Genomic DNA, 17,077 nt, shown 5'->3' on the forward strand with positions numbered 1-17,077 from the left:
TTCAAACAATTTGATTTAGAAAGTAATAATATTCTAATTTAAAACTACTTTCTTGATATCGACTAACTGGAATATTTTGTTTGAATTTTACACCAACAGAACTTCGATATGAAATTATCGTAATAACTGTGGATTTTGTCTCAGTTATGAAACAAGTTTATCAACAAAAAGCAGTAAAGAATAAATTAGTTCATGATGTAGTTTAATAATCGATTTCTTTTAGATTATAAGTTTTTTTAATCATGTTTTGGTATCCTAAACGTTTTAAGTGAGAAGGTTCTTTGATTATTAAGCTCCGAAATTAGTTTGGGTCTCATTCCACAAAAAAAAAAAGTTATCAGAACGAGAAAAAAAACCTAGATAGAAAGTGTTTAGCTTACTGATGGGATCAGTCGGGGAAGACCGAGCATGTGGACTTGGTGCGTGCACGTACGATGAATGCATGATTTACTATTCTTTTATTTTACTTAATTGTTTATGGTTTACCTTTTTCCCTTCATCCCTTGTATGCACCGGAAAGAAAAATATTCAGCCGACCACTAGAGAGGGTCTGTGTTTCAATAGGGGCACGTACCGAAGTAGACCACACGTGTGTGTCGGTTTAGGATGAATGACAGATGCAGACGAGTCATATGTTCTGGGCATCGACCGACAAGCTCCTGACACGTTATGAACCTTCAATTTTGAATCTTTCTTGTTCGGTCCGGTCCATGGCCGGCGATTTAGCCTGGCACTTCAATTGACTACCAGAAAAACGAACGTAACTGTAATAATTGAGGCCAATCGAATAAAAATATGGTCTTTCCGTCAAAAAGCTGACAAAATACTAAAATATGAAATCCATATGTCATCTGCTGGCGCATTGTAGTAAATATATATTAAGGTGATGATTATTTGTGGTTTTTGTTTTCTCAAAAACTATTTTTTTTCTCAATCAAATTTTAAAGTTTTAGTTTTTGTAGATATCATTCAATTTGTCAATCAAATTTTTTAACACATGTATCTCTTAAAATTTAGGGAAAGTAGTTTTCCAAACTTTTAACTAATTTATGAAGAAAAAACCAAAAATCAACTTTGGGGGAGTTAGTAAGAAGATAAATTTGTTTTTTTTTTGTAAAAAATATTACATTTTAATTAATTTATAGTTAAATAAATAACATTTTCATAAAGATAAAATTCAAGTTTTTGTACAAAATATTATATAAAAAATAATATAAATAATTATTTATTTTTCATATCTGTAAAATGAATTTAAATATTTATATATAATATTAATTAACTGTAAAATTTAGTTATTTATTTCTATAAATAAAACTATTGAATAATTATAATTATTATTAGACACATTAAAAATAAATAAAAGCATAAAATTTTTATTAATTAAATATATTGTATTAAATTTAGAAATAAATTAGCAATTTATGTTTTTAAAAAACTAATTTAAATAAGAAATTTATAATAGTTTCAAAAATTTAATATCGTAATTTTGTATAATTTATAGATATTTTAATTTAATTTTTAATATAATACTTAAAAATAAAATAATTTTAAAACATGTTATTGTATTTTTAATTTTAAATAAAAATCACTATTTTTGATATATTTTAATGGTAGCTTCTAATATGTTATTTTATTTTTTAAAAAAACAAAACTATAGAAAAACCAAAATCAAAAATTAAAATCTAAAACTAAAAACCAGAACCAAAAGCTGGAAATCAAAACAAAAACTAAAATCAAACCCTAAAATCAAAAATCTAAATCTAAAAACCAAAAAATAAAACTAAAAACTAGTTCAAACAATCAACACCTAAACTAAAACTGAAAATGAAATACTCTATTCGAATTGAACAGAGATAAAAAGATACACAAGGGATCAACCTATATACTAAATGAAATTGTAAAATATCGGTGTTATCAAAGGACCTATTTTAACTGTAATGTTTTAAATAAAATATGTATCATATGATTTTTTTTGTCAACTATCATATCACTAATTTCCGTAAAGACTCTTTTTTTTGTAGCGAGGTAATTATATAAATATATTATTTAATAGTAAGTGATTATGTTTTTTCTTTTAATGTTAAGTACTCTATTCGAATTGAACAGAGATAAAAGATACACAAGGGATCAACCTATATACTAAATAAATTGTAAAATATCGGTGTTATAAAAGGACCTATTTTAACTGTAATGTTTTAAATAAAATGTATCATATGACTTTTTTTTGTCAACTATCATATCACTAATTTCCGTAAAGACTTTCTTTTTTGTAGCGAGGTAATTATATAAATATATTATTTAATAGTAAGTGATTATGTTTTTTTTTTTTTATGTTAAGTAAGCAATTTTCTTCTTGATGAAACATCAGTTTAAGTGAAAGACCATGTTTCAGGTCAAGAGAAGACTCGTAAAACTTCGTGGAAGTGTGGATGTCATGCACGTGAAACTAAAAAATTCACAATCTAACTTTTTGAGACATTAATTATATGTTGAAACGTTTCAAAAAAGAAGAAGATAATAAATCAGAGTTGAACTAAAAATACAATAGATCTTATTTAACTGACAACAATCTAGAAGAAGATGATCAAAGGCGCTGATTCAGCCGACAAACACGGGCTTGCTTTCCAGTTTCTAACTTAAATAAAACTAGGTCATAGTCAGAAACCTTATATACTATAAATACTTTTTTTTACGAATTTGCTGGTTTATTTCATTTATTATTACATATATATAGATGTAGTGTAAGGCTACAAAATGGAAAAGGAAAGTATGAACCATAATAAAAAAACTAGGGAAAATTGTTCTTTTAGAAAGAAAAAAATGATAACCATGTCATTTTAGACTAAATCTATTTTGTGTTATTTTTGCCTATAATACCTTTTAATATTTTTGAAAATAAATTTAATAAATAGTTTTACAAACAAAAAAAAATAGAAAATAGTAACTATTGATAAAATACTTATATGAACTTAGTGGTATTTTTCGGTTCTAAAAATGTTTAAATCATAATTTTCAGATTTTGTTCTAAATAAAGTAGAAATGGCATTCTACGAAGTAGAAAACAAAATCTATTTTTTTCATTGAATCTACAATGTTTAGAATATGTGATCTACGTAAATAAGAGCATTCTAAAAATATTTAGAATACACATTCCGCGCTTAACCTACCGATCTAAAATCTTTAGAAATCAAAATCTACACATTAATATAAATCTAAAACACGTAGAAACCGACTTCTACAGATTTACTGTAAATCTAAAACATGTAGAAATCAAAATCTACACATTACTATAAAATATTTGGAAACAAAATATTTGGGAATATTCACTTTCATATTTTGGAAAAATCGATATTTAAAAAAGAAAACAAAAAAAAATGAAAAAAAAGTGGTAACCTTCTTCTCACGCCGTCTTCTATATTCCGTTCACAAAATTTTCACATTATTTCTACCATGATTCATATCTATGCTTCCACGGATCAATCGGTCTATAAATCGAGATCGGCCGATCTGTATGAAATCGACATTTGTCGATCGAGTGAAATGGACCAGGTCGACCAGTATATGCTCCGAGTTTTTTTTTGTTCTGCATAATGATCAGGATCGATCGATCCGTTCGACCTTGTAATTTCGGATCGATCGATCCCGCTTGATCGAACCTATTATTTATTATATTTAAAAATTACAATTTTAAAGGCATTATTGCCATTTTGAAAATAATTAACCTAATGGAACATAAAGTATATGAGATTAATATAAAATGACATATTTATCATTTTTTCCTTAAAAAACAATTTCCCCAAAAACTAACGGTGGGCAGAGAGTCGAAAGAATCTGAATATCTAGGATCCCCCGTGAAACTCATTTCTTCAACTATACGACGTCATTAATTGGATCGAATTGTTTGATATTGCAAAGTTTTTTAAGCAAATAATTATGTATCTCTTTTCCCCCATTAACAGCTGCACCAGTTGAAACCTTGTATGAAAACTAAGAAACTTTCTATGAATGATAACGTGAAACAGAAACCAGAAGCTTTTAGCAAAAAAAAAAACAGAAACCAGAAGCTTTTATTATTAATATATCATTCTAACTGAAATAAGTGATAAATATATTATTATTTTTATCACGTTCACATTAGGCTTAACTATAGTTTTCAACATGCATCGAACCGGAAAACTGGAGGCACATGGCAGAACGAATAAGATCCTAACAGATCAAGAATAACATTTTAAATTTTTCTTTGGGTAGAAAAAAACTAATTGTTAAGACTGGCCAGTGTCCATCTAGTATTTTCCCGAGGGTTTGAATGTTCTTGTTCTCGTAAAGAATAATTTTCGGTCAACATTGTACAAGAAAAAGAAAACAAAAACAACAACCAACAGTGTATAAGCAATAATACGGAATCTATGAACCTATAAGAAGTTCATTTATTATGATTTTGGTGAAACGAATATGATACCAATTATATGACCTTGTGATTTGTGAACGAAGAGTTCAAATGCGAGTAGCTTATTTGATCGAACAAGAGCCTTGTTATAAAAAAAGTTTGATGAATAGCTATGTTGAAATTTGTATCCGAGTTTTTGTTGAAAAAATTCGGCACTTTGTTGGAGGGATGGCACTATATGATTAAAAGTTAATCCCGCACCTAAAATAGTTATATATAACACATAAAAATCATATTTCCTAAGAATCCCAGCAAAAAAAATTTGGTTTGTTTTCTTTTAGAATGTAGTATCTTATGTTCCTAATTGGTCAAAAAGCTAAACGTTATATTCCATCCTCAAGAATCTTATTCGTGATAAATCGCCAAACAAACATAAAGTCTATTGGTTTCGTGCCATGACCAGGTTAATCATAAACGTGATCAAACTACGATTGGATTTTTCTTGAATAAAACAGATTCCTTGTATGAATTTCCTACCACCTATCCTCCCATAAAACAAATATTTGTGATTTTGATTTTGAAATTTCTTTCATTTCGATGCCGAATTTATAACACGGAGACGACGGTGAACTTTGAATACAAAGGAACACAGTAGACTGTAGATAGAATCAATATATAATTCTTTCTTTTGACCGAGTACCAACCAAACTATTTGTTTTATATCAATAACAGGTATGCAATAAGAGTATATGCTCACGCGACGACCCACGGTTTGATTTGTTAACATGCGTATAGAATTATAGTCCACAGGTTTAACAAATAGTTATGTACACACACACGTAACTGATGTATTTCGTAAAATATTTATTAGAAACTACTATTTGATACGTTTATAATTAATTAAAATTTATAATCCCAAAATCTTATGGTAAACAGAACAAAGAATGTTGTTTGTTGCTCACAACTTATACACATACATAAAGAATGTTTTTTAATTCGTAGGTTTCTGAACAGAAACCCATCTAATTTTAAAGGAAACAATAACCGATGACTAGCCTGATCCGAATTTTCTAGTGAGACATAAGACATTGTTTTATTTTCGTCTGATAAAAAGAAAATTAGTTCCTAGCAGAATTTGAATCCAAAACCGGTAGGTATATATTTCATTATTTTGCCTTAAGTTATTTCGTTTGTGCATACACACTAATTCTTTATTTTTTTTGACAAATATGTCAATAATACACACTAATTCACACACGCATACAGGGCCGTGCCTGACTATAAGCTAATCAAGCACATGCTTGGGGCCCTGATGTGTATAAGTATTTTAAGGGTCAATTTTTTTTAACAAAGTGTAGTTAGTTCTATTGGTCTTTGTCCAATTCTTTTCTACAAAGGATTGAGTGTTTGATTATTTGCCCCATAAATTTAATGTTTTTCCATAATAAATAATTGAAAGGCCAAAAATATATTTTGTGCTTGAGGGCCCGTAAAAGTCAGGCACGGCCCTGCACGCATATATGTTATAAAATAAATTCCATATAAGACTATATTATTTAAATGTTATGCAATAAAGGCCCATCTTATTGTAATACATGTTAGCATTATTAAAATATGATACTGGAAAATTAAACAAATTTAATAAGCAAATATATTGCAGCCGCAGCTGGTTTTGAGGTTAGCACGAAAGGGTGCTTTTGTTTTCAAAGACAGGCGGCGTCTTCGAGTTGTACTTATATATAGATTATTTATATGTTCAATATTACTCAATTTGATAAAGCTTTTATGTTTTTTTTCTCAGATATTTTGAGTGTTATTATATTTAGTCCTCAAAACACTGTATATAATCTTTTTACACACTTGCATGCATGCTACGACACATGTATGTTTCACTAGAATGGCGCCATTTTATGGCAATGTGATATCCTATAATATTACCAAAAAGGCTTATCATTATAGGCAATACTATTTGATAAGTATCAATTCAATGAACAAAACGGTCCAATAATATATCCACGTGTAAAAATAAGAAGCGTTACAACTTAACAATCAAGTTTCAAATTGTTTTTGATAGGTTCAAAGATGAAGTAAAACTTCCTCGAAAGGTCACTCGTATTTTAGGTATCGCATATTTATATGGATATGTAAGAATATGAGCCATCTTAATTCTATTTTTAAGGAAAACTAGAGATTTTACCGCGCTACGCGTGGTTTGTTTGTCTATAAACATTATATAATATTAATGTTAAATATAACTTAAACCTTAGAATTTAAAAAATTATTTAAAAAAAAATATATTATATCATTTATTTGTTTCGAAATATTTTATTTGTTTGAAATATCATTAATTTATGTTAAAATATTAAATATTTCTATTAATCTTTTAGTAATCATGTTTAAATCTTTCTTAAATTATAATACTATATACATTTAATAAATAAAAATGTTTTCTATTATTTATGTATATTCTATATTTTTTATAGATCATCTGATTGATTATAAATTATTTTTTGAAATATAGGTAAATAACCTTTATTTCATATAAATATATAATTTTATAAATGTGTAATAATTTTTAATACTTAAATCTGTAAATTTTGATGACCAATAAATAATTTAGTAATTCTTTAAGTTTTGAAGCCATAATTTATTTTCAATAAACTTTTTTGGTATTTATTTTTTTTGTAAATAATCATTTGTTGTAAAAATGTGAAATATGTAGTAGATTTCGGTATGAACGATTCCATATTTAGTTACCACATAAAGTACTATGGATAGATTGCATTACACATATGCAGATATATTAGTCATTGGTAAATTTAAAAAAATTCTAGCCTTGGAATATTGTTTGTATGTTACAGTAGAAACTTATTTCCACTATTCTTAAGCTTGCGAAGGTGTTGGAATAGGGAGAAGTAATTTAGAAATTTTTTAAAAGTTAAAAAATTCTCAATGCATTAATTGGTGATGTTCTAACCTAAATTCTTATAAATAACGTGGAAAAATCTAATGGTATATTGATAGATTGAAGGTAACAATTAAAAAAATGTAAATGCGACAAGAATTAAAAGCAGCTCTAAACAACTTATTAAATTCATAAATGTTTATCTTATAATTTTGTGATTAAACCATATTTAAGCTTATTTCTATTTTATATTAACATATATGTTTTTTAATAATGTCAACACTTTTAAAGTTTACTATATTTATTCTTTTATTTTATGTTATTTTAATTTAACTTTTAATCCGGAATAATTTTTATACCAATTTCATCTAATTTTATTTTTCTTGTTTATTTGTTATTAAATGAAACGTTCTATTTTAGGTGCTTGTTATTTGTTATTATACGCTTAATTTTAGGCGCTTGTTGGTTCTCTTTATTATACGCTTAATTTTAGGCGCTTGTTGGTTCTCTTTTTTTCTAGGCTGTATCTACTTAGTTGTAAGACTACAATTTTGAAGATTAATTCCTTATATGAAATGTATTTGACCTAAGATATCTTGATATATTTTCCAATAGAATTATTAATAAATATTTGATAACCTTATATTTTGAGCAAATTAAGGAAGTTACTTGGTAGATTTGTTTTTGGTATTATATATAGACGTAGTAGTTCATTATTTTTTTATCCATAAAGTGTAATAAGGTATTTTCAGCAATTGTTTTGGATGATAATATTTCCATTATTTGGTAATCTAAATGATGTATATGCTGTGTTATCTTAAAATTTCGGTTATTTAAATGCACCACTAACTTCAAAATTTTTATATTTCTCTTTTCTTTGCAATGAAACCAAAGACCAAAGAAAAATAACAAACTGTTTGCAAATACTAAACCAAAGCAAAGTTTTAAATAACGTTAAAATCATAGTCTTGACTCAAACTGAAAAAAAGGACCACTCAGCATGTATGAAGTGAGTGGCGTAAGATCTAGTTGCCATGTTTAGGACGCTTAGTCTCCTGTGATTCATCCCTTTTACTGCTACTTTCATTCCCATCATCAGCATTGATTCCAGACCCAGCAACGACACTTGCAGTAGCCAAAGCAACTTCATCTTCCGCATCAAGTGGGATTTCAGTTTGAGTTGGCACTGGTGGCAGAATCTCTGGTGAGACAACCTTAGTAACAGTTATAGCCTGAATCTTGCCGCTGAAGTTGAGGTTAGACACCTTGACCCTGAACTTATGAGTTTGTCCAATGGTGTCAATTAAAGCTTGGGGGGCAGGCATCTGATGGCCAGCACCAAGTTCTTGATTAGCCTAAAAATTCAAGAGGAATAAAGTGATTTCTAATGAAGTGGGAGAGGGCTTGAGTTTATGGCTACGTACCTCAAAGTAGTTGTCAACCAATTATGCCGCTTGCTTCCCTGTCAACTCAGTTCCTGCATCACCAAGTAGGACGAAAACAGCCTGGTCATTATTGTCGTAGACAGAGATCTTTGCGAGATACCTGTGAATAAAAGTGAACAAAAATCAAATTCTAGAAATATGAAGCATGAAATTGTGAGGTTAGAATGCATACCGCTACACAACACCAGAAACGTTAGTGTTGCCACAATTGGCGCACATCAACGAAAGCCTTGTTCGTTTGGTTGCCGCAGGTTTCGGCGTCAGCGGCAGCGTCAGCGTCAGCGGCGTCAATGAGGACAGTTGTTGTTCGTTTCGCAGACGCTGACGCTGCCGCTGACGCTGCCGCTGCTGACGCTGCCGCTGACGCTGCCGCTGACGCTGCCGCTGACGCTGCCGCTGACGCTGCCGCTGACGCTGCCGCATACTATATCGCGACCGCAGGTTTTATCGGCGTCAGCCGCAGGACGCGGCGTTCGGACGCGGCGTCAGACGCAGCTTCCTGCGTCAACGAAACGAACAAGAGTTGACGCAGAATGTTGACGCTGCCGCTGCCGCCGGTACCTGCGGCAACCAAACGAACAGCCCTGAAGAAGGACCTCTGGTGGCCTTAGTTTGACAACCGCTGCAGGCAATATAGTACCATGCACTGTCACGCTCAACATCATCAATTGTGGCTATGCAGTTGAAAGAAGCTTCCTGCAATAGGTTTAAAGATAGTGAATGACATGGATATGCTTCGTTTCTTACAGAGGTATCTTAACATTCTGTTTACCTTGGCATATTCCTGCTTGATGTAAGCAAAGATCTGCCCAATTGTCATTGTCTCAACCCTAGTAACCTCATCTGCATTAACCCGATTCTCAATCTCTGGGTTAGAAGTCAACCTGAGACAATTTACAAAACATAATTATTAAAGCTCACTCAAGAGAGACTGAAAAGAAAACTACTTGGAATTGACAAACATATCACTTTTCTCTCTACAACTACTAACCAGTTGAAGTAATCAATCGTGGGCTGGATATCTTTGTCTATGAAGACACGTGAGGATGACATCGAACTGAGAGCTAAATTACCTGTTTTGGTTGCCGCATTAAAACAGACACGTTAATGACACTGTTTCATGAATGGCTGAAACTTCAAAGAGAGAAGATGACCACATATATCTTGAACCGCAACATAACTCAACGCAAGACAGGAACCTAAACTTATGAGATATGAGCAACCAAACGCAACTTAATTCTTTTCTGAAACTATCAAGCATTAACATAGAGGTTGCGTGATGAGCAATCTAAATGAACATTAGACATTAATATGAACCTTATGAGATTTGGGTAATGAAAGTGTAATTTACAAAGGATGAATCATAACCCTGAGATCATTGACCCAGTCTATTTCGAGTAAGAGTTAATGAGGCAAAACAGGAAACGTTTGTATTTGCAGTGGGTGGGTTATGACATGGGAAAAACTGATTACCTGCTATAGTTTTTGGGTTCATAGTGTGACCAAAAGAATAGTGGGAGTGTCTTCACTGGATGTGAATTTCTTGTAAAAATCTTTTGCAGCCTGGTCCCAAAGGTACAGCTTCATAACGGGTCCACTGCAAAAAATTATTTAAAACAGCTTAAGTGTTATCAAGATGTCCTAGAGAGTAAGCTTTACAGAACGTGAGATTGTGATCATAATAACAATAAACACGTACTCTTTTGTCTGCAAATGTACCAAAACATGACGCATGCTGATTATTTCGGCCTCATCAAGGACGGGGCGGTCAATGAGAGACTGTCCATTCACCAGCCTCAAGTGGCCAACGACATCTACAACATTGTTCTTGAAGATTAGTAGAGATATCTAAATACAACACAGATTTTTAAAATCACATAGATTACCGTAGAGGTCGCCCCTGAGTCCACGGTTAGCTTGGAATCCTCATGTGTGTGGAACCTGAACCTGTCTGCGGGGAAAGATACATAGATGGGGATTTCATCGTCGTCAAGGGGAGCGAGAACAGAGCCGTTGGAGAATGAAATTGTTAAACTCTAATCAGCAACGCGATAAATCTCCTTGCTTCTGGTGGCAAAAAAAATCTGAAGAGTGTAAGTAGCTCCTGCTTTGAGATGAGGCCGGTATGTTTCAGCACGATTAGAGGATATGAAACCTTGCATCACAGTCCCCTGCAGGAGTTGGAATAATTCAGGTTTAATGATGTTGATTTAGAATACAGTGGAATGAAAGTTGGGGATTAGAACTCATACCTGTTCATCAATGAGTATGAGCTCTAAGCCAAGAAAGGCCCCAGCTTTGGCTATGTTTCTTGCCTCCCCAAAATGGATTAGCTGGAATCGAAGCTGTGACTCAGATCGTCCTGGTGAGATGTCGTTGAAATACATGGCGACATGAGCTTTTCAGGTGGTAAGGTGAGACTTTGCGGTGGTTTTCATCGCCATGGGTGTAGTTTTTACAAATTAGGTTTTTTGATTTAGGATGAATTTAGGTTAAGAGACAGAGATTTGAATAAGAGAAGTATCAAGGGGAGATGGATCACATAATTGAAGAATAGCTTTAACAGCGTCATTGATTGTGAAGGTAACGGGGAAAGATCAGACGTTTGGAGAAAATGAAGTGGAAGAGTCTCGGGGGGGGGGGGGGGCGGGTGGAGAGACTATCGACTCCGGAAGACGCAGATTTGGCATCGATGGGCCTAATGATATTCTGAAAAAAGCCCAAAATAAATCCCAATAGAGCCCATACGAAAGTGTGAAAATAGTCCATATGAAGCCATCATGACTTGTCAAAAAAGAGTGCTCTGATTGGATGATTTTCCTAGGTGATGTGGACAGCTTCAATCTCTCCCTCGGTCCCTTTTATATATTGGGATTGGTAAGATTATAAAGATTTGGTTTTGATGCCCACCGTTAGTCGTTTGGTCAGCTTGGTTATTGTGGAGAGCTGGGCAACATGGTTTTATAACTTGATGCTACGATTTATATTTTGAACTTTTTAGTTTTAGTAGGGCGAATATTCACAATTTGGAACGAGCATGAAGAAATTCTCTATACTTCTTTATCTTCACAAAGTCTAAAATTTCGGATAACCAAAAATATTGCAGGCCAAATGAATCATAAAATTAGATGTTCTGTGGCGAATACAAAATTTTAGGATTATGCTATGTGCCAACACTTTATGCCAAGTGGCTCAAATCTATAACTAACGCTGGCATTTACATTTATTAATATTTTGAAGTGATAGAAAAGTATATAACTTGTGATTGGTATAAAGAGGTATGGTATAAATATGCTACGACGAAGTACCTTTTTATATTGTGGACTGCAATGAAAAAAAGGTTTGCAACAGGAGATCGCATGAGGCATTGTAGTGGGTCTGTGGACAGCTCTTGTGTCTTATGTAATGAACCATTGGAAACAATGGAGCATCTGTTCTTTGAATGTGTATACACTGCTCAGATTTGGAAGAAGTTGATGGAAGGAGTGTTGCAAAATGAGTACACTAACCAATGGAGGAGATTAATGAGAATAATGAGGGTTCTGCAGACAAGTAAATTAAGTGAAGTCTTTCATTATCAAATACGTCTTTCAGCTCACAGTTCATACAGTATGGAGAGAGAGAAATAGGAGAAGACATGGAGAAGGGCCTTCCCCTGCTGATCTATTGACAAAACTGATTGATAAAGGCATGAGAAATAAGCTCACACTCATTCAGAGAAGAGAAGATAAAGACTTTGGAGGTGGAATGACTTATTGGTTTGGTACAAGAGTCTAGAAAATCTATATCTTTTAGTTTTGATTTTGAGTTGGAGTTTTTTAATTTGAGATGAGATAGGAAGAAAGTTATTTTCTACAGAGTATCACTCGATGTAACAAAGTTTTTTTCTTTTGAATTAAATTTAACATTCAATTCAAAAAAAAAGAGTTATTCATTACCGTTCGTTAGCCTTTATCTGACTAGCATAATTCTTATATACAAATGAAAATATTTGTTTGTTGTTTCAAACATTATATATAAACGATTCACCATACAACCAAAATGTGAACGTACGGCTTCAAAACTCCACCAAAGGCTCGGACATATCGGCGAGAAAACTAGGTAAGATAGCAAAGCAAGAGAAAACTAAGGTGAGGAGGAAGAGAACCTCTGGTATACACTGAAACAAGCCGGAAAACTAGGGAAATTCTCTTAAATTGATATTTTTTAAGTTTATGTCACAAAATATACCTCAAAAAAAACAAAATGACCAAAATAGATTTTTTATTTTTGAAATTTTAATATTTTTTTTAGTTTTAAAATTTGAAATCATACCTCCAAAACCACACCCCTTAACTCTAATCCATAAACCCTAAATAATAAATCATAAATCCTAAATCCTAAATCCTAAATTCTAAATTATAAACCCAAAAATACACCCCTTAATAAAATATTTTGGTCATATATTTAAGATCTATATTTGTGATAAAAACTTTTTTATATCTATCTTAGAAAATTTTTCGGAAAACTATTGAGTTGTTTTTCTATCGGGTTTTGGAACAACAAAAAGATTACTTGATTTTAATTATAAATAAAACGGTCATTAAAAATTTCGATAAATATGGATAAATATCATAAATAAAACAAAAACTTTAGTGGATGTTTAATAGATCGTGAAAGCTGTTGACCTCCCCTTTTTTTAGTTATTACTACTATTTTTTTTTTTTTAAACGAGACATCGTTTTCGAATACAAGATAATAGAAACGAGATTACTACACTACTACATTAGTATACTATCATAGTTACTACTATATTATATGCATCATATAAGTTTCCCTATTACAACTGATTTTCCCAAACGAAACAAAAATGTCGATGTCTCTGAAGAAATGGACATTAATTAGTTTGTGAGAAAAGTAACTCCATTGCTTAAATTGTCATATGATTCGTCAACGTTAGATTACAGCATCATCTCCACCCAACATCAAATCCTCAAATTTTGAGGTTTTGAACGGTGACACCTCAAATTTGAGGTTTTACTATTCAAAACCTCAAAACTACTATTTATTTTCTTTTTAGTCTTTACAACTATTTACTTTCAAATATATCTACTAACTTTATTTAGAATATTTTAAATACACCAAACAAAATAAAATAGAATAAATATTACATAACATTAAAATAAAATTCACAAAATAAAAAATTACATTAATTAAATCTCACACAAAATAAAATTCACACAAAGAGAAAAATATTAAATAAAGCTCACACAAAAATAAATGCATTAAACAAATTTAACATAAATTATAGCAAATTACATAATATAATTTCTAAAATTTGTGTGTATGTGTGTTGTTTTACTATATATGTCATTTGTATTATTTTTATTATATAATATTGTAATATTGTGCGTTGTATAATATTTAAAAGTATGTTTTATATGTATTTGTAAAGTTTTATTCTTATTTAGTAACTTTTGTTAATGTCAAATACTATAATGCAAAACAATAAATTTTAAAGATTTTTAAAAATTTATGGTTGGAGTAACTACTACTCAAATCTTTATTTTGAGGTTTTGCTTTCTTTAGAACGAGGTCTTGGGTTGGAGATGCTCTTAGTAGAAACTTACACTGCATCTGAGACACGTGGCGTTACTGTGGGACCAATTCAGACAAAGAGAAGAGTCACCACCACCTCATTCAGCTGGGCCGGCTTGTAGGTCCCACCTCATAATCTCGGTCCCATGGCTCCCACTTGTAACGAGACTCTCTCTCTCTCTCTCTCTATCTCTCACCAAGTCTTGTGCATCTATATAAGCCACCTCTTGGTCACCGCATTCCTCCCACACTATCTCTCTCGTCTCTTCGAACACTGCAAAACAACCAAATCAATTATTCGAATAATTCTCGTTCCTTCTCCTCTGTTTTATATTTTTTTTTATAAAATGGTGAGCCAAAACGTCGTCGTACCAGACGCCACGACGGGAATCATAACCGTCTCCACCGTCTCTAACTCCTCCGTATTTACTCCTTCCGCTCAAAACCACCGACTGCTCCCGGTCATATCTCAATTTCCAAGAAGAAACTACTCAAAAGCCTCGAGATCAGTGGCGACCAAAGTCAGAGACTCAACTCTTGGGTTGACTCCATGAGAGCTTCTTCTCCTACTCATCTCAAATCACTCCCTTCCCTTTCCTCACAAGAAGAGCTCAATTCTTGGATGGTAAGCTCCATGATCAATCACACGCTTTTTTCAGACAAACTCTGTTTTCTTTTTTCTTTTTTTCCTTAGATGGTGCTAAAGTTTTATTGCTTTCTTGTGTTTAATCTCTACCAGAAACGACATCCATCGGCACTTGACATGTTTGAACGGATCACTGAAGCTTCAAGAGGAAAAGAATCGTTATGTTTCTTGATTATGACGGTACTCTTTCTCCTATCGTCGCTGATCCAGACAGAGCTTTCATATCCAGCAAGGTTCTTATAATTAACCCACTTAAATTCTCCATATTTTCCAGCTTATTATTTCTTCCATTATTAAATATTCTATTCTGTATGTTTCACAGATGAGAAGAACTGTGAAAAAGCTGGCAAAGTGTTTCCAACTTCTATAGTTACTGGTAGATGCATAGACAAGGTAACATTTTTGTAAAATTAAAAATATATTATTCATTTATTACTGAACAAATATAAGTTTAACTTCTAAATGAAATACTTTTGCAGGTTTATAGCTTTGTGAAGCTAGCAGAACTGTATTATGCTGGAAGCCATGGAATGGATATTAAAGGGCCAACAAAAGGTTTCTCTAGATACAATAAGGTTATAATCCTATTTAAGATTATATATTAAGCTCAAATAATTACAGAATTATAATCCAAAATTTATTTAGTTGTACAAGTTTTACTTTTGTTATTAGGATAAACCATCAGTTCTTTATCAACCAGCCGGAGATTTTCTTCCCATGATTGATGAGGTAAAATACAATTTTGTTTCATTCTTTTTTGGTTTATTCTCTATTTGTATAAAATATGTATGTGACTGAGTAGTAAATTTAAAATAAATTTGTAGGCTTTTAAACAATTAGTGGAGAAAACCAAATCAACACCTGGAGCCAAAGTGGAGAACAACAAGTTCTGCTGCCTTTCTGTGCACTTCCGCTGTGTGGACGAGAAGGTAAAAAATAATATTAGTACAAACGTTTCAGATATGTGTTAAATTTTTAAAGCTAATTACTCCTGTACTTAATACCATTTTCTTTGAAAATATATTCAGAAATGGAGCGAACTGGCTTTAAAGTTCGGTCGGTGGTAAAGAACTATCCGACACTGAAACTGTCCCAAGGTCGGAAGGTACGAAGTGGCATGTTCTTTTTTGAACATAGAGTGGCATGTTCTTATTGGTGAATTTAAGTAAGTTAGAGTTTTTGCATTAAAAACAATCTAACTTATTTATTTTGGACTTTGATCAGGTTTTTGAAATCCGACCTATGGTAAATGGGACAAAGGCAAGGCCCTTGAGTTTTTGTTAGAGTCACTTGGTGAGATATTTTTCCATTTCTTGTATTTTATTTTGCAAAAATCTTTTTTTCATCAACAATAATATGGCTCTTAAGTGGTTTTACCAGAATTAAAATATAAAATTCTAAATTTAATACTTTGGCTGTTGCAGGATTTGATAACTCTAGCGATGTATTTCCTATTTACATTGGTGATGATCGAACCGATGAAGATGCTTTCAAGGTATACAAATTCAATTTACGTGCGATGTATACAATTAGTTTCAAAATTCTAATTGTTTTGTTTCCGTTTTAATTTGTGTCTTTTAAATTAGCTGCTTCAAGAGAGAGGACAAGGCTTAGGTCTTCTTGTCACCAAGTTTCCCAAAGACACCAATGCTTCGTATTCTTTGCAAGACCCACTTGAGGCAAGTACACATACAAATATACAAACATGTTAAAAGTCTACATTCATCCATTTTTCGTATGTATCTATACCCCGTATATACCTATGGTTACTCAAATATAATGATATACTTCTGCTAAATATTCAGGTGATGGATTTCCTCGCGACGGTTGGTGGAGTGGAAACAAGTTCAGCAATGAACACGAAGGGACCAATGGAGTTTTTTAGTATAAATAATCATTGCCCATAAATGCATATATATATATATATATGTACGTATAGATGATATTGTGCCTATCATAGAACAGAACATTGTACAAGATATATAAAGGCAAATTTCATAATGTGCCTCTATATATATATATATATATATATATAGGTTGATCTTGTTCACCACGATCTTGCTTGAAAGGCATTTTTTACCTTTTACATATTGTATGGGAAGAGGTATACCTTATGT

At 31.9% G+C, this 17,077-nt stretch overlaps 1 protein-coding gene and 1 pseudogene across 1 annotated transcript; one reads left to right on the plus strand and one right to left on the minus strand.

Moving 5' to 3' along the window:
- Positions 1-8,317: 8,317 nt before the first annotated feature.
- Positions 8,318-9,790, minus strand: LOC125601287. Its single transcript, XM_048773549.1, has 5 exons — positions 9,729-9,790; positions 9,510-9,621; positions 9,318-9,433; positions 8,744-8,837; positions 8,318-8,647 (listed from the first exon to the last, which is right to left on the minus strand). The coding sequence occupies exons 1-5, from the start codon at positions 9,788-9,790 to the stop codon at positions 8,318-8,320; spliced, it is 714 nt and encodes a 237-aa protein (XP_048629506.1).
- A 4,533-nt stretch (positions 9,791-14,323) lies between these two features.
- LOC125601285 lies at positions 14,324-16,779 on the plus strand (annotated as a pseudogene).
- The last annotated feature ends 298 nt before the right edge of the window (positions 16,780-17,077 follow it).

The sequence above is a fragment of the Brassica napus genome, unplaced genomic scaffold (assembly GCF_020379485.1).
Source record: "Brassica napus cultivar Da-Ae unplaced genomic scaffold, Da-Ae ScsIHWf_2514;HRSCAF=3250, whole genome shotgun sequence".
NCBI lineage: Eukaryota > Viridiplantae > Streptophyta > Magnoliopsida > Brassicales > Brassicaceae > Brassica > Brassica napus.

Excerpts from the sequence above, each read along its gene's own strand:
- LOC125601287 (XM_048773549.1), bottom strand. The coding sequence starts at position 9,790 with ATGTCATCCTCACGTGTCTTCATAGACAAAGATATCCAGCCCACGATT. Across the intron at positions 9,434-9,509 it reads TCAAGCAGGAATATGCCAAG|GAAGCTTCTTTCAACTGCAT; the intron begins GTAAACAGAATG and ends AACCTATTGCAG. Across the intron at positions 8,838-9,317 it reads AGAGGTCCTTCTTCAGGGCT|GTATCTCGCAAAGATCTCTG; the intron begins GTTCGTTTGGTT and ends TTTTATTCACAG.